The sequence below is a fragment of the Anser cygnoides genome, chromosome 7, assembly GCF_040182565.1.
Source record: "Anser cygnoides isolate HZ-2024a breed goose chromosome 7, Taihu_goose_T2T_genome, whole genome shotgun sequence".
In the NCBI taxonomy this organism is placed as follows: domain Eukaryota; kingdom Metazoa; phylum Chordata; class Aves; order Anseriformes; family Anatidae; genus Anser; species Anser cygnoides.
Window position 1 is genome coordinate 15291443 of NC_089879.1, and position 23845 is coordinate 15315287.

General features: G+C 46.7%; 1 protein-coding gene across 5 annotated transcripts in view; it reads right to left on the reverse strand.

Moving 5' to 3' along the window:
* ENTPD1 (ectonucleoside triphosphate diphosphohydrolase 1) overlaps positions 1–23596 on the reverse strand; it is a 33179-nt gene extending 9583 nt beyond the window's left edge. The window contains exons 1-2 of one of the 5 annotated variants that reach the window (XM_067000924.1): positions 23446–23596; positions 22501–22682 (exon numbers count right to left, since the gene is read on the reverse strand). Coding sequence is in view for 1 of the 5 variants with exons in the window: in XM_067000923.1 (XP_066857024.1) it covers positions 22276–22291 (16 nt within the window). In the remaining 4 variants the exon portion in view is untranslated. Of the gene's footprint in view, positions 1–9449; positions 9607–12512; positions 12532–22275; positions 22475–22500; positions 22683–22806; positions 22963–23445 lie in introns of those variants that run through there. The other 4 variants (XM_067000925.1, XM_067000923.1, XM_067000927.1 and 1 more) reach the window with 4 other exon arrangements.
* Between the last annotated feature and the right edge of the window lie 249 nt (positions 23597–23845).

Here is a 23845-nt window from a genome sequence, read left to right on the forward strand (position 1 = left end):
TGCACCTTGGCAATGATATACGGAAAATATCTGTACTCCACAGGGTATTTAAGAAACCTACAGAGATTTTTAATGACACTTCTCAAAAGACCAGTGATGGTGAAATGGTGAATAGTCTGTATTTGCACAACTGGCATAACACAGTTTAAAAAAAAAAAAAATCACACATTTTGCAGAACTTGTGGTAGATTGATCTCTTAATTGTTACCAATACAATTGCTATGACCTATCCAGCAAATTAATATTTTGTGGCTTAAGATACTTGGGTAACAGTACAGTTTTCTAAAAAAAGCTACGTATGGTTCTGAATTATTTCCACCAACTGATATGGCATTTGAGCCTTCAGATTTAACATATCTGCATTTGTTAGTGGCTAGCGTAATGCTGTCTACTACATTTTTCTGTTTTGGCTTCTCCTTCACATATCTCACAATGGAAATTTCAATTTACAACTTAGGCTCAGTCACTTTGGTATTGTTTAATAGAATACAATCCGCAACACAAAGCTCTAGATAGGGTACTAGCAAAAATATTTTCCAAGTTTATAACCTAGCTGTAAATTCAACAGTTACAACTAACGAATAGCTTTGGCACTCTAATACCTGTTCCCATTATTACATGAAATCCACTTCTATCCACACTGAAGTTTCATATTCAAAAGCACTTGATTTTCTTACTGCACACATGGTTTGCTGTTTTCTCTTCTCCTTATATACAAGTGCTCTAGAAGATGTTTAGAAGTTATCCAGGGTGACCATACCTCTGTGCAGGCAACCACATCAACCATCTTCACGCTAACTTCACACTCCAAGAAAATGAAGCAACTGCGTTTGCTCTGCATCTGCACACCAGAACTTAAGGTCCAGAGGTCATTCATTCTCCAGCCCTTTAGGCAATATTGGATCAGTAGAAAACCATCCTGGCACCCCACATCATGCATGCAAATGTGAAAAGTATTCAAGTTCTGAACAGGATCATCTTCTAACCACTCTGTTTCACACAAATGTTAGCCCCAGATGCCAGAACTATGCAAAGGGCTACCCAACCCTACAAATGATCCAACATCCTAGGATCAGTTCACTTGGGGTAACTTCTCTGAAAAAGGTGCAAGGGAGCTCCAGGAATCTCTACATCTGTAGACTAATCATTTCTTCCCCATACAGCTAAAGAAAATGGAACTTAAAAGTGCCAAGAGAGCTTGTTTTGAAAATCTCCCCACAGGCTTTCCCCATAGGAAACCTGATGCTAACCTGGAGTTTTGTACTCTCTCATTACACTCACATGTAAATCTGCCGAGGCTAACTGAAATTTGGAAGCTTGTTATGCTCACATTTTAAGAGTGCCTGTTAGAGGCACAGCATGCTTGCCAATATCTCCAAGAATGTAGCTTAAAAAAACAGTCTAGTGCACATACCAGACAGTAGGAGGGAAGAATGCGTTTTATACAGCTTTATTCAAAAGGGCCCCAGAACTCATGGCTTGACTTGATTAGAAACAGCAATGTGTGACAGCTGGGAGACTTTTCTTCTCGATGGAGACAGTTGGCTCAGGTTATGAATGTACTGAGCATGTCCATTGAACAAAAAGAATTTTAACACTAAAAAATGAATAAAAGCAGATGATAGAACGTATAATTAGCTGCACAGTATGGCTGAAAACGGAAACTGCTGCTGACAGCTGCATGGCAAATCCATGTAATTGTTGCCACCCTTACTCTGAGATCTTGTCTAGAAGCAGCCACTAATGGCTTTGTTTGGTGATTACAGTCCTAGGGTTGAAGAATGGGTGCCTTTGCACCAGTTCTAAGACTTTCACATTTCCTGTTATGATGGGTATTGTTGTCTGCTGTATCTTTTTAGCAGCAGCACTCTGGAAGTAGTGGTATTAGCAACAAAGTAGGAATAATTTTCCTACCAAAATCGGCCTTTTCAATAAGCAGCTAGAGAAATCCCTTGCCTGTAGGCAGAGACATAATTTTCTGCATCCCACCTGCAACCTCAGATTAGTCATTTCTTTTCCAAGGCATATTATTTCCTTAGCTCTGAACATGACTTTCGCCTCTTGAATTCTAACTCAGCATCACGAGTCCTTGTCAGGGCTCTGGCGGTTGTAGACAGTGATTTCATCGTTGTATCCCATATCAAGGCATCCATCTGCATGACCTCTTACACTACCAAATAGTACTTTGTTGAAACATTTTGTACTTGAAAAAGTATGAATGATAAGCATAACGCAGAGGATAAACTACCAAAACAATACCTGCCAAACATCACTTTATAAGCATATAGATTACTTGATTTTTTTTTTTTAAAAAACATTGCATGTCCAGATAAAGAATTTAATGCAATTGAAATAAAACATCTGCAGTTTGCTCAGACAGGTGAAGTATTTGCAAAAGTTCCCTTTCCTATACACTTGGTTTCCACCATCAGCTCTAGACACGACTGCAGGTTCTTCAAATGCCTAGAGAATTGTCTCATTCCCCAGCCTCCCCAGCTCCTTTGCACCGTGTCCCTGCTGCTGTAAGCTGTGCAAACACCGAGCAAGGCAGCCCTTCACCCTCCAGCACCTCTGCAGCTGCCAGACCCCAGCACTTCTTCACCAGCAGTTTTCCTTAGCCAAAGAGTGAGCAGGCACGACCTCCTGCCTCTCTGCCCAGCCAGAAACCAGAGACACATTTCTGTGCTTTCTCCCATTATGCCCCCACTGTAAACGATGATAAAAAAAAAAAAATCATGTAAGGCCATAAGCAGGCATAGAAACTATCTGCTGCTTTTCTTCTTCCCCACCCCAAAGCTCGGAGCTGCCTGGTGCTGCAGCCCTGTCCGGCTACATAGGCACGAAGCACTCTCCAGATGTTGGAGCACAGCCCAGCTGCTCCGGCATCTCTGTTTCTAATTTTGGTCTCTCTGTTTTTTTTGTAGGAGCTACCACCGGCTCCATCAAGTGACTGTGGCGGGGCTCAGAACATAAACAGGTCTGCTATCTTTTTTTGTCCCTGAGTTAGCTATCAAAGGAGAGTGATGCTGGCAGGCTCTTCAGCTGACAGCCGTTTTGCTGCAGAAACCCTGTTGCTCTTGGTGAAGAACCCAGGAAGGCCTGCACAAGCGTGGGAGGCAGCTCTGTGCGACAGCAAGTGAGCAGGATCATCCCCATCATCTCCCAGAGCCTCAAGACAAATAGGAAACTGTTCCTCTAGCCAAAATCCCACTGCCACTGGCAGCCCTGCGAGCCAGGAGATGTCACTCATGGCCAGGGCTGCCCACCTCCCTGCTCCCTTCTCACCAAACACAACTTAGCCACAAATGCTACAAGAAATCAGGCAGCCTACTGCTTGCAGAGGTGCAATTAACAGGGGTAAGGCTGAAGTCGGTGTTTGCTCTTTCCTTTGGATTCCCACACTCAGCCTGTTATAGAAGGGACCATAAGAGGCTATAAGGTAAGGCCATAACCCTTCTGCCACACAAGTGCCCCACTGACACGTGCTGGCTCGTCACAATCGCCTTATGCTCTCAGCACGCATTTGCATGGCCATAAACACTCTCATTTTCAGCCTCATTTTATTTATTGCCATTTTAATCCCTCTGTCTTTGGTCCACCTCTGCCTCAAAACTTCAGCAACTCTCACTCCTCCTCAATTTTCTCTTAACCAATTTATAAATAATGGTCCCCTCTGGATTGTGTCCTTCTAACCTTCTCCATCTACCTGAAGAGTCCAGCAGCCCTTCTCCACATATAGAATTATTTATTTTTCTCAAGCATCCCTGACCAGATCTGCAGAGAGATCAGCCTTGTCCAGTAACGTACCAGTTACACCAGACGTTGCAGTCCCAACCTAACTGAAGCAAGGTGGGGACCCCACGCCTAAGCTAGGTATCCCCACTTCAGACACAAATCACCTGCCATCACAGCCAGCGATGAGACATCCCAACACCTCTACTATGCCACCCTAGCAAACCCACGTTTAACTGCATTTAGTTAAATTAGCTATTCTTCATGCTGCAAGGAAAGGGAGTTCCAAGGCACACTGCCTGCCGCCCACGGGGCTTGCAGTGACGACAGACTGAGACAGCGTCACACTGAATCCTGCCCATCAGCTGGCAGCTGCCTCTGCTGCTGATCACCCACGTTGCTGCTGCAGCCTGTTGGGAGTCTCCCCAGTGACTGGTTTCCTAAGCACACGTCCAGTCTTTGGGGGAGAGCTGCTGGGTGCTTGTGCGATCCCGTAGCCCATACCAGGAGCACAGCCCGCGGAGTTCCTGAACCCAAACATATCACAAACGCAGCTCAGCACTGAGAACCTGTCAAAGGAAAACAGGCAGACTTGACTGACAAATTGGGAACAGAACAGGCTGAAATGAATGATTTACCGTATTTTCAAAGCGAGGAGCAACGATGTGCTTGCCTGACTGTCAGCTGCAGCCAGAAGCATCTGAAGGCACAGGAGCCCATGGCTGAAGGGTGCCTGAATCCCACAGCAGTCTGAATGAACGCAGAGCCAGTGACAGGCTTGGTGGCAAAAGACGGGCAGCTTGGGCACAAGGAGCATCCATCAGGTCAGGCACTTGCAGAGAAACATCACCCAGTCCACCAGACAGCCCTGCAGACAGGGGCTTTGGCAACGCAGCCCGCCCGTTTATAAACTGTGAGAACTCACGTCTCTGAAGTTCTGCCTGCAGTGATGGCAGGGAAAGGGGATGGGAGCAGGCAGTGCTGCTGTTCTGCCATGGTGCATATGGGGTACATACGTTATCCTTCTGCCGAGGGAAAATGAGCATTTGTCAGGCTAAATTGCACACACGGTGAGGCTGCTGAGCTCACATCGGGGTTTGAGGAATATTTTGCTGCAAAATAATGTGAACCACATGTTTCAGAAAAGCCTTTTCTTAGGCTGGCAAGAGGCTTGGGTTTGTCTTAGCATATAGACACAATCCCATATACAGTATTGTATGCAATCGCTTTGGTTTGGAAGCATTTCTTTCAAAATACCAGGCAAGACACTGAACATGTTGAAATCACAATTCAAGCTCCAGACCAGGATTTACACCACTTTTACAGACGTTACGTGGAATAGCATGGGGAGCTCTGCTTTAAGTTTTAATTATTCATATGGCAAAGATGTTGGCTTTAATACTGGTGTGAGAGCTGGCCCTCATTGTGGTACTATGTACAATTTTAAATGCATATTTACCGTATTATAGTTTTCCAGATGAAGTACTTATAAATGCTGACATACAAACACCAAAATCCTAGCAAACTGATTAACCATAGTGTTTTGTTTTTTTTTAATGGAGTTTTTCAGAGACACTTGATGCTTTGAAAGTGCACAGCCCTACCTACTGATCTCAAAAACAAGCAGGCTTGTACAGATCTAGACTATGCAACCAGACAAAGAACTTTAATTAGTTTTTGCCATGTACCCGTGTGTGTGTTTTGTGAGCTGGGAGATGGAATAAAGAACACGCCTATCGCATTTGTGATAGTACCAAGTTGGGAGTAAAAGCACACTGACGAATAGGACTGGAATTCAGAATAAATTTGGTAAACAGAGAACATGCCTGGGGAACCCATCCAACTCACTTTAGTAAGGACAAGAACAAATATAACGTTTAGAAAATAGACATCGCACAAAGACAGCATGATGAACAACTGGTTAAGGCGCACATCCAGAGAGAACATTCTTGCAGCTATAGCAGTTTGAAGAAATCCTTCCCTTCATTTAACAGGGGTAAAGCCTCGTATGATGTTCTATGCCCAATTTTGGGCACTGCCTTTCAAGGAAGACGTAGACCACTTGGAGAAACTCCAGAAGAGAACCAAATAGATAGATCAGAGGTCTAAAAACTTGACCTATGAGGAAAGATTGAAGGAATTGGGTTGTTTAGATTAGAAAGAAGAGCAAGGGAGACATTAACTGTCTTCAGACAATAACTGTCTTCAGACAAATAAAAAGCAGAAGAAAAAGGATTTTAGCAAAGCTTAAGCTAGGTATCAGGAAGCTAATTCTGATGGTGAGGATGAATAAGTCATAGGGAAGGTGGCTAATGAGGTTGCTGGGTCAACATCTTTCAGTGCTGTTGTAGCTGACTGCCTCAAGGCAGGAGCAGATCCTGGACTTCTCTCCCAGATCTGTTTCCTTGAGGATTAGCAAAAGCAGGGTGATGCATTCAAAAGCCATGCCATTAGGAAGGGCCAGTGCAGCAAGGATGCCATCCTCATCGGATATAGCTGCAACTGCTCGAATAAGTCTCATCTCCTCCCCCAGTAAGGCTCTAGGTAACATCCAGACCTAAACCAGCCACGACAAACACCCTGCCGCCCACATGTACAGCATTGCTCCAGATGGGAGCACCTCATCCTCCTTCTGCTTTTCAAGTCCTGACTGGGGCATGACCCTGGGAAACTGCACGGGATGCCTTGGAGTAGCCCTGTTTTCCAGGAAAAAAAAAAAAAAGCAGCATACTGCAATCCTGGAGAGCTGCTTGGGAGTGCTGGAGGCTGCAAGAGCTGAGCAGCGGCAGCACGAGAGGGAAACAATGGAGCGGGCAGCACACAGGGCCCTCCTCTCCCTGCCCGCGGCCGCCCGCGCATCCGGAAGGGGCGCAGGGGGGCTCAGTGGCGGGGGCACTCCCACGTCCCCTGTGTGCTCTGGAACCGCAGCGTGGCTGTGAGACAGGGGAGCCACGTCGGGGCGTTATGGACGGGAGCCAACAAACCCCTTCCATCCCTGGCTGGAGACCTTCCCACATCTGGTGCGTGTGGCTTCCCAGCCCTGCTCGCCTCCCCAGCCACATCACAGCTCCCGCGCCCCCCGCTCATTAAATCGTTCCTCTATGGGAAGATATCCTGCTGGCTTACGTCCCGGCACTCAGACAGAGATACTGAATATTCTCAAATACAATCAACAAGTGGTAGAATAGGGCCGACACAGTGACCTTTCAACAATTAATTTTCACATTTATGCAATGTTTGCTAGGCTTCTAAATCTGGACCCTGCTTATGCTCTTTTCTTTAGGATTCACACATCAAAGAGGCTTTCAAATCAGAAGAAATAACTGTTAGCAGTTACATCCGTCTCCTACCAGACAACTTCTGGCATTAATTTGTGTTACCAGCCCATCAAAGCTATAATTTAACTGAAGAAAATTTATTATTAACCACAAAGCTTGAAGTTTCATCAGAAAATACCTAGTGAATTCAAGATGGCTTTTTTACCCTGCCCTTCAAAACTTATCACCCAAGTTATCGCTTGAATGTACTTGGCTATCACACAATGTGAAGACATTCATTTTTCTTTGAGGGAAAAAAGCAGCATGAAGCACTGACACCTTTCAGTTTTCTTATTATTGATAGTTCCAATATGCTGACTTGCCGTGGGCCAGTGTTCCCGTTAGGCTTCCTTTTGTGCTCAACATCTTTCAATTCTTTGCTGTTCTCAACTCTCTGGCTATAATTTTTTCCTTATGCTTCTTTAGACCATCTTCTAAATCTTCTAAGTTTGAATTTGCATTAATTGCAGTCAGCTTCCTTTTTTATTTCCTCTCTAAACACACATATTTCTCAAGGATTTTTTGTTTAAATTAGCATAACTTTCAACTGTTAGATTAAGGCTTTTGGGGAACAGGGTAAGTTAATAGGCTGCTTCTGAATCACAGAATCGTCTAGGTTGGAAGAGACCTCCAAGATCATCTAGTCCAACCTCTGACCTAACACTAACAAGTCCTCCACTAAACCATATCACTAAGGGCTACATCTAAACATATCTTAAAGACCTCCAGGGATGGTGACTCAACCACTTCTCTGGGCAGCCTATTCCAATGCCTAACAACCCTTTCAGTAAAGAAGTTCTTCCTAATATCCAACCTAAACCTCCCCTGGCGCAACTTTAGCCCATTCCCCCTCATCTTGTCACCAGGCACGTGGGAGAATAGACCAACCCCTACCTCGCTACAGCCTCCTTTAAGGTACCTATAGACAGCGATAAGGTCGCCCCTGAGCTCCTCCTCGCCCCTGAGCCTCCTCTGACTTGCATTCCTATTTGATTATTTTAAATCCTCAGCTGATTCAGCTCAAGTACTTTAAAAAAACCACTTCTTTAAAGAGCTACTAGGCATTATTTGTTAATATAGAGCAGATGTCTATTACTTGCATAATAATTCTTAACTCTCAAAGCAATATTTCTTTCTCTATCAAGACAGGGCCTGTATACATTACCCTTGCACTGGAAGCAATGCATTGCAAATTACAAGATTATCATCCTTAGTTTTGAGGAATTACCGTGTCATTGACAGACATCTGCCATCACACCAGCTTTTCATGTAACTAACTATAGAGGCAGTCACTGCCCCTCTCTGGCATCCTGGCTGATAATGGGCACTCACCTTCACCCGCTCGGCGTTGGTTGTTGGTTCCCAGCTCAGCCCCGCGGATCTATTGCTTACAACCATTTACCTGTTGTTGCTGCTGGTAAACGCAGCAGGGCCACTGCTTTAATCGGGAGACTTTAATAGGAAGATCAGTGGCGTGACAGTCGCAACACCTACACAGTGCAGCCCACCCTTCCCCAGGCCCATCAGCCTCCCTGCACTAGGATGATGCAGAAGTTACCACGACAAAACAAAGGAAACAGCCTTGAGAAGAATTGTTTCCCACCCCAAAAATAACCATATTGGGCCAGAAAGTTCAGAAGTTTCCTAGAAAACAGTCTTGAGCACTGTAGATACTGCTACCTCCCAACAGGAGGCTCTGGCAGGGAAATGACCACAGAGAAAACACATCCAAATCCCTCGCCACCCACAGCGTGCTGCTCTGTGCATTCCCCAGTGTCAAAATGTGCCCTCCTAAAAGCCACCAGTTTCCCTGTTTGCCCTCTCCACTGGCAGCTGCTCCCGCCTCAAAGACGCTGAGGCTGCAAGACACTCGCTGCATCTCAGGGACGTTTTTCCTCTGAATCACGGATTCCTGGGATTGCCCTGCACATCGAGCACCACTACCGCTTTTCAGTGGCTTACTTCCCCAGCTTCCACAACAAAAACATGGCTACCCACAGTGCTGCATGCAAACAGGCACGTGGAAAACCAGAGCTTCCCGAGCATTTCTGCACAGCAAAGCAACCAGCTTTCCTCCTGAAGTTTCACTTCCCATTCGGGACCAAAAGCCACTGGAAACTGCAGAAGCATGAACAGTGCTCCAGGAGAGAGAAGAGCTGCTGGCAAAGCCACTTTATCATAAAAACTCACTTTATGAGTGAGTTTTTCCTGCCCTAACTTGCATAGTACCCAAAAACTGTAGTGGCCTTTCCTTTGCAACTAGTTCTAGCAGATGAAGTGTGAGGTGCCTTGCTATCAAGGCAGGGTAGCAGCCTCACTGCATCCCTTCAATAAGTAAAGGTTACGACTGCATGCATGAAAGAGATTGATCTCTACTTAATTCCAGCTTCTCCCACTTACCTCCAGCTGTCAGCACTGCTATCTCCTTTCTTCATTGCAAAACACAACACTGGAACAGCTGGGATAGTTTCTGTCTCCTGCTGAGGAATGCCTCCACTGTCTAGGCTTTGTGGAAAAATATACTGATTTCTCAGAGGTCAGCTTTAATAACTAGGATTCCCACAAACCATGGGGAGAATTCAGCTCATGATATTTGGCATGAATATCACGCTCTGTTCCTCATGCTGCTACTATTTCCATTTCAAATAGCAGGAAACAAATTACCCTGTGGTATTTTTAAGGACAGCCAATGGGAAGAACAAGGGACCAAAGCCCGTAGTGGGGCATGGGCCTCAGCAAAATGTCCAAGCGGAAGAGGAAGAACTTCTCCTTTGAGGTTGCAAAGGTAATAAAAAGCAGATTGAGAAAACAGTAGAAGTTAAATACAAATCTAAATTTTCGTGGTTGGAAGCCTTGCACTTTGCAAAGGCTAGGGCCTTGTGGAACAAAACAGCAAATAAGTTTTGCTGGATGAACGGTCTGGGACAGGAACTCATCAGCCTCCAAAGTTCAGATTACTTATTACAGGGAGATACTGTGAATCCCGGGGAGATTCAGGCTTAGGAAAAGAAACTCATTTATAATATTTAATATAAGTTTATAATATTTTAATACATATATATTTTTTTTTACAACATCCTTGTCTCAAACAGTTCAAAATACAAATGCAAAATGCTCTGTATAAGGCAGTGTGGGTACACAGCAGTGACAAGGACAGGGGGCTGTTGTGAGAGGCGCCCCAGCTGCCCTGTCTGCACGCAGCATGCCAGGGGCTGCTACAGAGGCGTTAAACCACGATGATCTGCTCTGGGTGACCTCGGCACAGACCGTACCGGGGCTGGCCCACAAACAGAAGGTGCAGCTCCAACTTCTCACCACATCCCCCCCAGAGAAGCAAGAGCAGGAAGGAGGTGCAAGAAGGGAAGTCCTCGAGCTTTTCAGTGACATTGCCTCTAGCTCTCTACTCCATGCTCTGGCCTCTTTGACCAGAGGTGCCTACCAGGATGGAGACATCAATACTCTTTCACCATCAAAAGCCAACAAAGCAGAGGTTACTTCAGCTGAAGAGCTTGAGACACGCTCGCAGCAGCAAAGGGGATGGAGTTCCAGTATGGAAAAAAAAAGCCACCAGCTGGCTCCGTTACGGGCCTCTGTGTAGCAGGAATAGCCAGCACAGCTGGGCCCCCACAAAAACAGCCAGAGGTCTGCTCCTTCCCTGCCCCAGCCCATCTGAGCAGGGCTCTCCCTCCGGGACTGGAGGTCCCCTGGAACCACAGCACTTGTCTCCAGTGTGCACAAAAGAGGCCTGAGCAGGGGTTTCTTTCCTTGCATCTCCTGCAGGAGGTTTAAAAGGCTATTTATTAACAGCTCTGGGACAAAGGAGCAAGAAAGAAAACAAATCCGTTTATAAATCATCTAAGGAGAAAACTTGTGACTCTAATGGTCTCCTTTGTAATTCCTTAAGTGTGGCCTGGAGCTGCCCTGGCGCTGCTCCTTGTGATGCTGAATCAGCAGAACAGCGCTGCTTGCGCAGTAAATAGCCAGATAAGGACAGAAGTGCCCTGAAGAAGAAAGCTCTAACTTATGCTGTGAACAGATTTTTCTTGGCTTCTGCTGCTGTTTGGGAAGACTGATAGTGGTCAACTTTCTCACCACTAAATACCAAATAGTGACTCACATCTACTTCTACCTCTGCAATCCAGGACATCCACTTTCCTCTGGAACGAAGTAGAAACAAGACAGAGAGGGAAAATTCATGTGAGAACTGTCTCAAACAATACTATCCAGTGCTGGTTGAGCTTTCAGATAGTCCCGAACATTTTACCAGACTTTTTCCTTTGATAACATTTCTCAAGTGGGAAGGAGAACAAAGAATAACAAAACACTGTTATGTTTAAGACTTACCCATAGCAGAGAAGAGCTGAAGTTTCCAGCAATTACAAGTATAAATTCCCTAAAATAGATATGCAATGTATCATTTTTAAAAATTTAAGTGGCTGGGATAAGGGTTCTATTGTGTGGACTGAATGACATTTAAGAGCATAAGGCAACATATCAAGATGACAGGATATGGTACAACAGCATTAAAACCATCACTGATATGGATGAAGAAACAAAGGCCTCAAATAAAAATGGTAAATTGCACTGGGAGGAACTGTACAGCCAGGGAGGATAGATAAATAATACCCATCGTATCTACGGAAACCATCCTACACATGAAATAATACAACGTGGAAAAGACAAACACGAGAAAAACAATTCAAACTTCAGATACTCAGAAAGACAACATTAATGAGAAACAGGGTTTGGTTCCAAAGAGACGTGGGCTTACTTCAGGAGATGTGAAACGTGGAACTACGGGGCAACAGGCTGAAGGAGAAATGGGAGTTGTACAGCAGCTCTGCACAGGGATGTCTGTGGGGCTGCTCAGAGCAGACGTGGAGTCCTAGCTTTGACAACATTTGGGAACTGTTTGGCTGGGCTCCCCACACCGCCCATTCAGATAACTCCCAGCAGTGGGTCTCCTCCCGGGCCATGACCTGCTCACCCTTCGTACAGACACCCTGGAAAACAACTTGGTTCATGTGGGAATGGTGAAGGCAAAAAGCTGGTGAGAAGTTTCAGTTTTGCTCTGCTACTGAAAGGATCTAACATCTTTCCTTCCCCTCCTGTTTTTGTCCAATATGTTTGCCAAATAATTTTCAATGATCAATTTTGGTTTTTTTTGAGGTCAAAGTTCAATTTTGGTGTGATTACATTTTTGTACCGCTAATCATGTCGAAACAAACTTTTTAAACTCTGCTGTACTTACCCAAAGTGACATTATAAACCAGTTATAAACAATCTAAGGTTTCACATCTTTTTCTCATTTAAGAGCGGAATAATTTTTAGCATAGCTATGGTACGGCTATGATAACATAACAACAGCGCAAGATCTTACGGAACAGAAAGATGATGCATGTTTTGCAAAATCGTTTCAGCTGCACTCATTCCCTCCTCCACACTTGTTCCCACAGTACTCACGTGTCCAGGTCTGGCAGGATCCCGCGTGACGTGGGACCGGGGGTGCCAGATGCCAAGCGTCCTCACTGCATCCCTTGGGTTCCTTCTCAGTGGCACCTACGCCTCTTTGTGCAGGTCTTTTGCCATCTTCAGGACCTAATACTATGCCTTGAAACCTTGTTTACTTCAGCTCCTGAGTACCCCATGATAGCTGGTTGCCCCAGCTAGGCTCCCTGTTTCCTCATTTTGGGTTTCTTTATGCCTACAGCCTGCCTTCCTGCAGGAACAGGAGGTGGTGCACAGGGGACGTGCTGCAACCTCACTATCATCTTGTTATAGGAACACAGCTTTTGTCTCAAGGAGTCATCTGCACGGGGGCTTTATCAGCATGCAGGGCTCCTTCTGATGGGCCATCCCTTGTCAGGGTGCAGGATGCAGGGCTTGTCACAAACGCCACCTTTGTCAATGTTTATCCAGCTTTACTGCACTCAGTCACATCCTTGGTTATCAGCACAGACCATGCTTTGAGCCCTTGCTCTGTTGCTTCATCCAGCCCTGTTATATACACTTTTGTTCATGCGTCATTCAGGACAGTTAATATCCTGCTTCTTCACCTGCATGCCGTGCCTGGATCTGTGCTTCCCAGACCTTCACTGTGGCAGCAAAAAGGTCTGCTCGTCTTGGCTAGGTTGCAGGTGACCCCAATAACAGCACAAGAGGAAAGGAGGCAGATTTTCAGGTGGTGGGTCCAGGCCGTGCTCCTGCACACAGCTCTGTACTCCAGCACACAGCGCCCAGGGCAGCACCAGGGCACAAGCAACCTGCGGCATGGTGCAGGGTGAGACCGCTGCCACCGATGCAGCCCTGAGCTGGTGGTGTTCTGTCACTAGGCTAACACGGCAGGGCTGGCACAAACATCAGCTTCTCCTAGACAGTTCCTGGTCAGCCAGGATAGCTGCAGTTACCCCATAGCAGGACCGCAGGACACACAAGGAGGCCTTTGTGCGCAGACATTTTCCCATGCTCATGTCACAGCCTTCTCTCAGCAGACGGACGCCGCACAAGGCCAGGGCTGTCTCACTGCTTTCCACTGCTCCCAGGCTCACCTTGACTCTGTGGCTTTCACACATGACTCCAGCTTTCAGCAGTCCTGCCTGCTCAGAACATGAGGGGAGCTAACACCAAACAGATAATGCTGGAGCCAACCACCATACTTGGCTTTTCTGTACACTGTACATCAGCCTTTCCCAAATACCAAGCCATAATATATGAATTTGTCTCAGTGCTTCCCATGCACGTATCACAGCACTATTTGTCCCATTTGTCCAGACGGGGAAAAAGCACAGGAGAGCAGCAGAAAGCCACCCTGATGCTCTGTCCTCCAACCACCTCCATCCACTTGCCAGGGAAGCTCTCACAGCACACTCCTTCCCACCCAGGCAGAGTTCCCAGGGTATAAGGCAGGAGCAGCACACGCTTCATCTACACCTACTCTTGAACTCGTCTTCCACTGTTTTGGTGTGTTCTCTCTTGTTTTCTACCACACTAATAGCAACTTGGGGATTATTGGCCTAGTAAAGTACACACAAATGACTCATGCTACAAAATTTAATGTTCCAGCAGAGCTACATACAAGTGTGGGAAAAGGAAAGATGTCATTTGGGTTAGAAGAAACATGATGAAGAGAAACAGAGGCAGCAGAGCCCCATAGCTGGAAAGAATGCATTCCTCTGGTCTCCTCCCCAGTCTGGCTTCAGGGATGGAGGCAGGAGAAGCCAGGAGAGTGAAAGAGTTATTTACTACTTCATAAAGGAGTTATGGACTACCTAACAGCAGTCCTCCTGTGTTATATGTAATCTCTGTGAAATGCTAATAAACCTAAAGACTAGCTGCTACACCCACAACAAGAGTTCCTGAGATGCGGTTTGCAGCATATTACAATGTACATTCATGGTTGCAGTTTCCTGAGAGGTAAATGGGTAGAAAGGCTCTCTAAGATCACTATTTACAGAAGGTATCTATTCCCAGCAAGGCTGACGGGATCCAGTTTGCAATCTCACAGCCACCAAGTGGCCACAACACAAAAAGGTCCTTAAATTGGGAGAGAAATTACTAGTCTCTGAAGCAGAGACACACTTTGTAACCTAAAAAGCAACTGCAAAATTACTGCCTTTAACAAGGAGTTCATAGCATGGGGCCAGGTTCTGTTGTAAAAAACCCTATTTTTATGATGAAGTACAAAGGCTTAGTTTCACAATTGGCATAACTCACCCGTGCGCTCTGTCACAAAAAGGGACTATCCTGCCTGTCTTCTGCCAGTGTTATATCTTCCACGTGTACAAGTACAGACTCTTTTTAAATTTTCTACCAAGCTACCCTTCAGACAGGCCATGTTCTCCGGTGAGGCTGACACAGCCACAAGTGTGCTAACGGCATCACGAAGCAGCATGGGAAAGGAGCAGGGGACTGAGTGCCCTGCTCAGTGGGCAGGGCAGACAGCTTAACCCAATTCCCCGCGTTAAACCACATGCTTTTCTCTTCTTTAAACTGTTAATTCATTTCAAAATAAGGCCTTACTTCTCTCTAATGACAGAAGAAGTCTTAAACAACACTGCTGGAACTTCTTTTTTTGTCTTATGACTTCTACTACTTCCAGTATTTCCAACTCTGCAAATGAGAACTTGATCGCTTGCTTTACTAAATTAAAGTTCTTTTCAGCTTAGGCTGGTTTCATGTTTACTGCAGTCTCGGACAAAACTAACAACCAGTAAGCTTCCTATACTATTTCAGGAAAGCAAGACTAAACAGCTGGAGATCAACCTACTGGGTGCATTCAACTCAAGGCAAAATTGCATCTCTGCAATGTGATCCCTACACAGCTGCTGCAGCCAGCAGTTAAGGGCTGATTTTGGCCAAGAGCAGATGTCCTCCACGGAAAGAGCTGCCCCGTGCCATTTGTGCAAAGAGTAGATAAGAGGAAGGGAAGATTTCCATCCAAGGAACAAATGCCACTTTCTTATCTGCTCCCACTTCCAATCCATGCTCCATACAGGAGCTCTGACCTTGCTTCCACCATGTGCCCGCTCTCTGGGCTTTGGCATGTGCACCGTGGACTTCTTCATCTATCAGCTGGGCTGCAGAGGCTCACATTTCTCCCCATCCCTCAATTTTGGAGGAGCCTTCCTCTTCTTGCCGAAGCCCAGGGAGGAGAGAGCAGAGGCTGCTGACACCCCCACCCCAGCTGCAGCTTCACCGCTGGTTAATGTATAGAAACCACAACGGCCATAACATCAGTTTGTCACTCCGCTGTCTTGGGAGCCCTCTGAGCACAGCGTGAAAATGCTGTGAACTTAGGGGCAGAAGTGGTTTCGATGTCCTCAGCTGCTGAGTCACCTTTTCCAGGCAGCATGCAAAGCTCACAGGCCAGTTACGATTTGAGCTCTAGCTGAGAAGCTGCAGAGAGTGAGAAACCAGACAACTCCCATTCTTCTGTAAAAACAGGTTGATTTTCCTCTTCACTCTCTTCCCTGAGGAGGATCCAGCACTCACCACCCTGCACAAGCAGGAAGGAGGCTCTCAGGAGGATCAGAAAAAAAAAAAAAGGAGAAAACAAACTGAGCTAAGAGCTATTAACTTCTATTTGTGCAAATTATAAATGCTTGATCAAAGGTGCAAGTCTCAGCCTGTGAACCACTAAGGCACTGTGTAAGGGTAATTTTGTTGGGGCAGCAGGGACGTAGCATGCAGCTAGATGAAAGTCACAAGCAGCACAGGACAGCACAGGCTGTTAGGCACACATCTCCTACCACAGACTTATTCACTATCTACAAAATATGTTGACATTACAAGGGGAATGTGAAGGCAGACAGCAAAGCAGCATTGCAGATGCTCCCTGGAAGCTCTTCCCAAGAGAAAGAGCCCAAAAAGGGTTCATGCAAGAGCTATAGCAGGTGGAAGATGAGGCATCTGCAGCTTTGCTGGGACTGGCCGAGCACTGACTGCAGTGACCAGCTCTCACCCTTGAACACGGGAGCAGCAGCTCACAGCCAGCACGACACAAGGGACAGAGGGATGGCAGAGCAGGGAGATGGGGCCCATGGAGAAGGATGGGGGGAGTGGGTGCACAGGAGGACATGAGCGGCTGAATTTGCACAGCACGCACTTAGCCGACTTTGTTCCTTTCCATCTGGTCTCTCACACTTTTTCCCTTAACTCATTTCTTAATTTGTACTGCTAATGCAGCACTGTTTCAGAGCACAGGGCTGGTTTTGTGTCACACCCGGTCTTACAGCGGAGCCCTCACAATAGCTTTGATCCGAGTGACTTTCACCCTTGCCTCCTCCTCCTCTTTCACTTGAGCTGGCGTTAGCATTCAAGTTAGAGAAGCTGAGAGTTATTTCAGGAAAAAATAAAAAATAAAAATCAAGGCTAGGGACAAGGACAGGTCCCTTTTCTATCTAGCAGCATAGACTTATGTCAAACTACACTGATAGCAGAAGTGCAGCCTTGGGCTCTGCTCTTCCCCACACAAGCATACTGGAAGTGCCTGCCGTAAAACTTTATCTCTGCTCAGGAAAGAGAAGTTTCCACCAAGCTGAGAGAGAAAGCCAGTGCTCACGTCCACCTGACAAAAATATATGAAAGTACAATTTAAGAAGTATTCTTATCTAACTTGTCTTTCACAAAATCAGCTGAAGTGTTTCTCTTGTGAACATAATACAGAATTTTACAATTTAAGTTTGATTGGTCTCAAGCAACACCAATCCCTTGCGGACTAGCTCCTCAACCAGTGTCAATTCAGCATCATCCAGCTCACCCCCAGGTTCAGCCTAAACACTTCTGCCTTAATCACATCTTAACCCCCAAAACAAATCATTTCCAAGCTGAGAACCTGACTCCTGTCTCAACCCACTTCAAATCAGATCCAGCTTCATGGTAAACGGTCGGTGAGCACCGGACGATTTGGGTTAGTAAAAACAGGGGTGTTAACTGCAAAATCAGGCTTGCTAGTTGCTCTCAAACCAAACTGTGCTAAAGATGCAAAGATTTCTTGGGAAAAGAAGGAATGTGACCAGGCATGGTATTTTTGCACCATATATTAAGCCAATTAAACAACCTAGGAAAGTCCAAAAACTATCAGTTAAAGCTCTTGTAACCTTTCCCTTTTCAGGTGTCCAGTCTGAAATTTATTCTTTCTCCTTCAGAAATTCCTTAAGCATTTCCTACGTGTTTCTGGTAAAAATACAATTGGAGAAGCAAACACAGGTTTGCATGGTCACAATAAGTTTGCATAGAGAACAACTTTTTCCTTCTACCATGCAATGCAGCCATGCATACAAGACCATAAATAAACTGGGTTAGGGCTGTCACACACACACACATAAGCATACCCATACACCTCTGCAGATTTCTCCCAAACAAAACTTCCAGGAAATCTTTCTAGCCTATTCAGTATTTGAATATCCAACTTTCTTCCCAAAGTTGCATGAGCTGTGCTTTACTAGCTGGCTTGAAGCCTATTATTTGCTCTTTATGTTTCCCAACCACTCTTGGCTTAGACTTTCCTCTGACTTAATTGGTATTTATACTGGTCCTCCTAGCACGGACAAGCCCCATCTGTAAATCAGCAATGATTTTTTTTAAATATTTTTTTTTAGATTATTGAAAGTATCTAACCCTATCAGGCCTCTTGCAGAATACCTTTGCAAACACAGCTGTTGAATCATGATTTCCCTTGGTAAATATTTTTGAGGTCTGTCATTTAACCAGGTCTTAATCCATTAATTCATTCTTTGCTGAAGACTCATAAGGAGACTTTCATAATCAGAATAAAGTCAGAAATGTATCTATTGCTATGGAGAAGCTGAAGCATGGGAGGTTTGTATTTACTATCTGCAACCATGTTTGCCGTCTCTATAATAAAATAAGAGCAAATACTTCACTGGAAAATAGCTCAGAAAGAACCATTCGCCTTCCCAGTCCTACACTCATAACCCGCGCCGTGGCCATCAAATGCCAGCCAGGGAGATTTCTTCTTCCAGTTCCTCTTTTGTGGGGTGGTTCCCAAACTATCAGTGAACTCGGGCTTTAGGAGTTTCTTAACTTACAGCATAGATGTATTCACCACGCACTTGATTTTTAGGAGTATTTTTTCCAAAACTTTTGTAGGCCTCCAGCCTCAATTGAAAGAAATCCAGAAGATGTTAATAGGGATAACATAAGACAAAACACAGACTGTTTTTTTTTCAAATGAGAATTATGTCAGTCTTGTTTAACATCTATTTTGTAAGTCAGCTGACTTTGTAAAGTAAACAAACAAAAACTTTCAAGAAAGCAAGGTCTCTGGAGTACTTGGGTACTTGAAAGTTACTTGGAGTGCTTTATCCCTTATAAAAGCATTCCCCAGCCACAGAGTTCCAAAGAAAAGGGAATATAATCCTTAAAGTTCTTGATGCAGGCTCTTGTAGTTGGGACTATCTCCATTCTAGGACACAGATTAATAACCTCGCTTGAGTGGACCACATGAACTCACAGGTTTGTTTCCATCTGGGATAAGTAGTTTCCTTCTTGGTGCTTTACTTCCCATTATTCATTTTGCCTGTACTGTCCATTTCCACAATAATGTTATTCTGAAAGCTACTCTGGCAAGTCTCATCCTCTATTAAAACAAAAGAATATAATCCAACTACCTATTAAGACTTATCAATGGGGAGACTTCCCCAATAACTTACAACTGATATCAGGCTAAATTGGTAACAGTTACCTGGGATATTGGTTCAACATCCTCCTCCTCATTCCTGTTGTCTGTGATTTCCCTAGTGCTCTCTTGCATTTAATCTCAAATTTTTACGAACCTTTATCCCCCCCAATCTTAAATGAACAAAACAGGCTACTTATACTACACAAAACATCCATTCATATCAGAATACATCTACCACCCCAAACCCAAATTTTGAAAAGTACTTAACCACCACCATTGTGGGTTTTTCTGTATCATTAAAATCTTATGTTCTCCACCTACGTAATGACTATGCAGTTGCTAGATGTACATTAGTTTGTTCCTAAGACACACAGAATGCCTCCTTTGAATTGTGCTTGGTCCTGCTGATTTTATTTAAAGAAAATAAAGATGTCAGGAGAAAATTATAATTTTCCACAATTCACAGCTTGTATGTGGTATCAGATGTTCTCTATTTCCTCTTTCTCCACTTCCTTTGCATTTACTTGTTTTAACTTTTATTTGCTACCTTCACTGCCCTCAGAGAACTAGCAAAACTCATGCTTATTCTTGTTTTTGGAGTACCAGCTGGTGTGTATTCTTTGAATTTGCAATCTTCATTCACATTCCTTTATATTTTTTCCCCCTCAGATTGTGCTTTTTACTGCTCCATGCTGGAACGATCACTGGTCCGTAGAGAATGGTTCTCTGACAGCAGCAATTAATTCAACACTTACATGGAACTCCAAAACAGAGTTACTGCTTCTAGTTCAGTTCAGTACCTTTTATGTTAAATTCTACATCTTTTACAAGAGTGCACAAGAAGGCATTCACACTGATCACAGATATCATCTGTTGCTCTGTAGCAACCCAAAGATAATTTCTCCCTTGGCCTGTTAGCCTGTTGATCCAAATTTCAAGGCAGAGCTGACAGTACCAGTGCTAAAAACGCAGCTCTCCTTCAGCTGAGGTGCAGCATTGCAAGCCTATTACAGTCCCTGCGGACAAAACTTGCAGGGGAACAGGTCTGTCTCACGCTGAGACACCCCCTCGTAGTAATACCTATTTGATGAAAGGATATGCTCTCAGTGGGCTTGTGCTTCATTTCAAGGTGGAAACTTTCCTCCTGGCTGATAGATACTGGCTGCCTTGGACTCCCCTGCGCTGAGACTATTGACTGCTGCCTCTGGGAAACACAGCTCAAGAGGCCTTTTAAAAAATGGTGCCTCCTGCTTTCTTCTCCCATGAATTTCTGCTATTCACTACAACAATTTCCACTAAGCCTTTACAAGCACACTGACATTTTCTGCACATCAGCCCATTGACACCATCACCACCTTTTCCAGAACCAGCTCAAGCACTAGTTGTCAGTTTCCTTCTCACCAAAACTCCCAGTTTTTAAATGCAGGCTCATTCAGTTGTCTTTGCTGTATCAGTTACCGTCTAAGTTTCTTCCCTGTGATTCCTCACCTCACTGGAAAAGGCATCTCCGTTCATGCATTACATTTCCTTTCTGGAATGAAACTTTCTAAAGACTGGTTTCAAAGCTATTATCATCTCCCTTCTCAGCAGAGGCAAATTGTTTCTGAATATTTCCATGTTCACTCATGACTGCACAAATCAATGAGGTAACCCCCCACTTCTGCCAGTCTTTGCTTTAAATTTTGATTTAGGTCAGACCGAGAAACTTCTTCCACTCAAACACCATTTATTACATTATATGATGTTAAAAACTTGGAGAGGTCTAGTTTTCCATTTTGTTTATTCTGAGGTGAAAAAAAAATGATCACTTTCTGATTCCCTGTTGTTGTAAGGCTGTTGTTCCCCGAAAGGCTATGCCTAGTACTGAATAAGAAACTATCAAAATAGTGAAAACTGTTAATCCCTAGGCTTCTCACTCAATTTAGTGGCTAAGTTTCTGCCCAGATCCTTTTCCAGTTTAGTGCTACTTGCCCGTTGCCTGCGATCCTGCTTTGTGTTTAAAAGCCCCACACAAAGCGCCCAGTACTGTCAGCAGTACAGAAAGACAGCCCGTGTTGCAGAAGTTGCTGTAAATAGTGTAAGCCGTCCAGACAGACAAAAGCAGACTCTAAACTGGAAAAATGTTTCTGCCAAATGTTAAGTGCGACTAGTGCTGCTATGCTTCACGTTACATGCGCCGAGCAGGCTGATTATAAAATGCAAGCCCCGGGACAAGATAGATACCTTAAAAAAAAAAAAAAAAAAAGATAACTGTGCAATGAGCATCTTCAGCTAGCGCTGCCTGGCGCTGCAGTTAAGGCGAGAGGGCTTCCCGGGGGGAATCCTCCTCTTCCTCGCGCTCCGGAGCCGGTCCTGGCCCCGAGCTGAAGCCGGGAGAGCCCCTGGCAGGCAGCACAGCGCTTCTCCCCACCAGCAGCCATCACCTTCCCCCGAGCGTTTTTTTTTTTTTATTATTTTTTGCTTTTCCCCTCTCAGCGCGCTCCCAGCGCCGCCGGGCTCGGCAAGGGCGCTGCGGGCGGCTCCGGGCTGCAGGCGGGGAGCCCCCGCCGGCCCCGCCGCCTCTTCCCCCGCACGGCCAGGAAGGGAATCCCCCGCACTGACGCGGCCAAACTTCTGCAAACGCCAAGCACGGGGCGCTCGCTGCCGCCCGCTCGGCTGCGGAGCCGCAGCGCCGGGGGGAGCCGCCAGCCCCCGGCCGCCCCCGGCTTGCGACCACCACCACCACCACCACCAAGTCGGGGGGCAGCCGGCAGCGACCCTTCAGAGGCGGCCCAGCCGAGCGGGACTGCCAAGGCTGGAGGCCGGCTTGAGCTTGGGGAGGCTGCGGGGTGGGGGCACCCCCAGACCGGTCCCACTCCGCCCAGCCTTAGCCCCCCGCGGGCGCGGGGGGACGCGCTGCCGGGGATGCCGCAGCCGCTGCTCGCTCCCGGCCGGGGAAGGGGCAGGAGCTCCTCGGGAACGCGCACACCCCCCCCCCCCCCCCCCGAGCCGCGGGATGCCGGCCCGGAGCCCCCTTCCCCCGCTCCCCCCCTCGCCGAGGGTCGCGGCCGCTCGCCAGCACGGGGGCGGCGGGGTCGGCCTTACCCTTCGGCTCGTCCATCGGGGCCGGTGGTCGCGCCCTCCTCCCTCGCTCTCCCCCCTCTTCCTCTTCCTCAGCCTCTGCCGGCTCTGAGCTGCCTCAGTGCGAGGTGCTCATGAAAATGGGCGCTCCAGTGGTCCATGGCAGTGGGAGGGGTTAGCTTAACTCTACGTGCCTCAATCTCTCCGACTCGCGGGCTGACCTCCCGCTCCCCTGAAAGGACTGATTACCTCCCAGCCGCCGCCGTAGCGGTGCCTCGGGCTCCCCCGCCGGGTCAGAGGGTCCCGCAGAGCCGGGGGGCGCGGGGGGCGTCCCGGTGCCTACCCGCGGGGGCGGCCGCCGCTTGCTCCGTTGGGGCTGCGCTCTGAAGAGGGGTCACATCGCTGGCTCCGAGGGCGAGATGTCATTGTGCCTGCAGAGGAAAGGCGATCTGTCGTTTTTTTTTTTTTTAAGTCGTGTAACGCTGAGCAAGCTCCCTTTGCACCAGCGAGGTACGCGAAGAGAACTGTGCTGGGCGGAGAGAAACACCTTCATACCCGAGGTGCAGCTGGCAGGGGACAAAAAAGAGTTGCAGTAGTTTACAATAACAGCTAACGAGTCGCCTCCTATGCCTGCACCACAGGATGAGCTCGCACCCCTGGCTGCAGCTCCTGGGGAACTCCTGGAAGGAGCCAAGTTTTCGACTGCTTGCCAGGAAGGCTCCAAGGGACCCCTCCTCACCCCAGCACTGCACCCCTCCCAGGTGGACTGCACCTCAGTGACAAACACAGGTCAGGGCTGGATGAGCCCCAGCAACTTTCCTCTACAGCCTCTCGTGCTCAGGCCCTTTCCACACATCCCCCCACTCCCTCCTCGGGTCTGCCAGCCTCCCACTCCAAGGGAAGCTGCCACCTACCCCAGCTCTTTCACTTCCTTTTCAAGGCAGTGCCCACCCACTCCCCATCCTCAGGGCTTTTCCCTGTCCCCACGTGTCTTTCCCTGCTGGTCACCCAGAGGATGAAGTGACAAGCACAGGCTGCCACCAGCCACAGCAAGCTGCCCTGCTGGTACCAGAGCCTGCTCCTCGGAGGCATGGCTTTTACTGTCTTGCTTCTCCGCACCCGGGGGTGTCTCTCTGCAGCCCAACAAGGGGACACGCTGCCCTGCAGCAGGGAGCCATCCAGCTTTGTGCCCACCTCCGGTTTCCGCAGAATATGTCCAGAGGAGAGGAAGGAAGAGCAGGGCCCTGCAGGCCGGTGCTGGGTCCCGGAGAGCCACAGCTACACAGGGCTTCAAAGTCCTTCAAATCCTCCTGCCTTTGGGTAAACGCCTGACTGCAAGCTGCAAACTAACAAAAAGCAACAGCAGATCTTGCGTCATTTCCACTAAGAAACAAAATGAGAGAAAAAAAAGCAGCCCCGGAGATGGGCATTTATGTTCAGATAAGGTTCCAGACAGTGTGAGGAGGAAGCTTGAAAACAGAAATAAAAAAGAGGAAACTAGAGAGATCAGGATGTAGTTTCCACACATCTTAAACAAGGGCAAGAATACCAAAGCAAGAGATGAGTACTACTCTTCTGCTCCTAGGTCAAAACC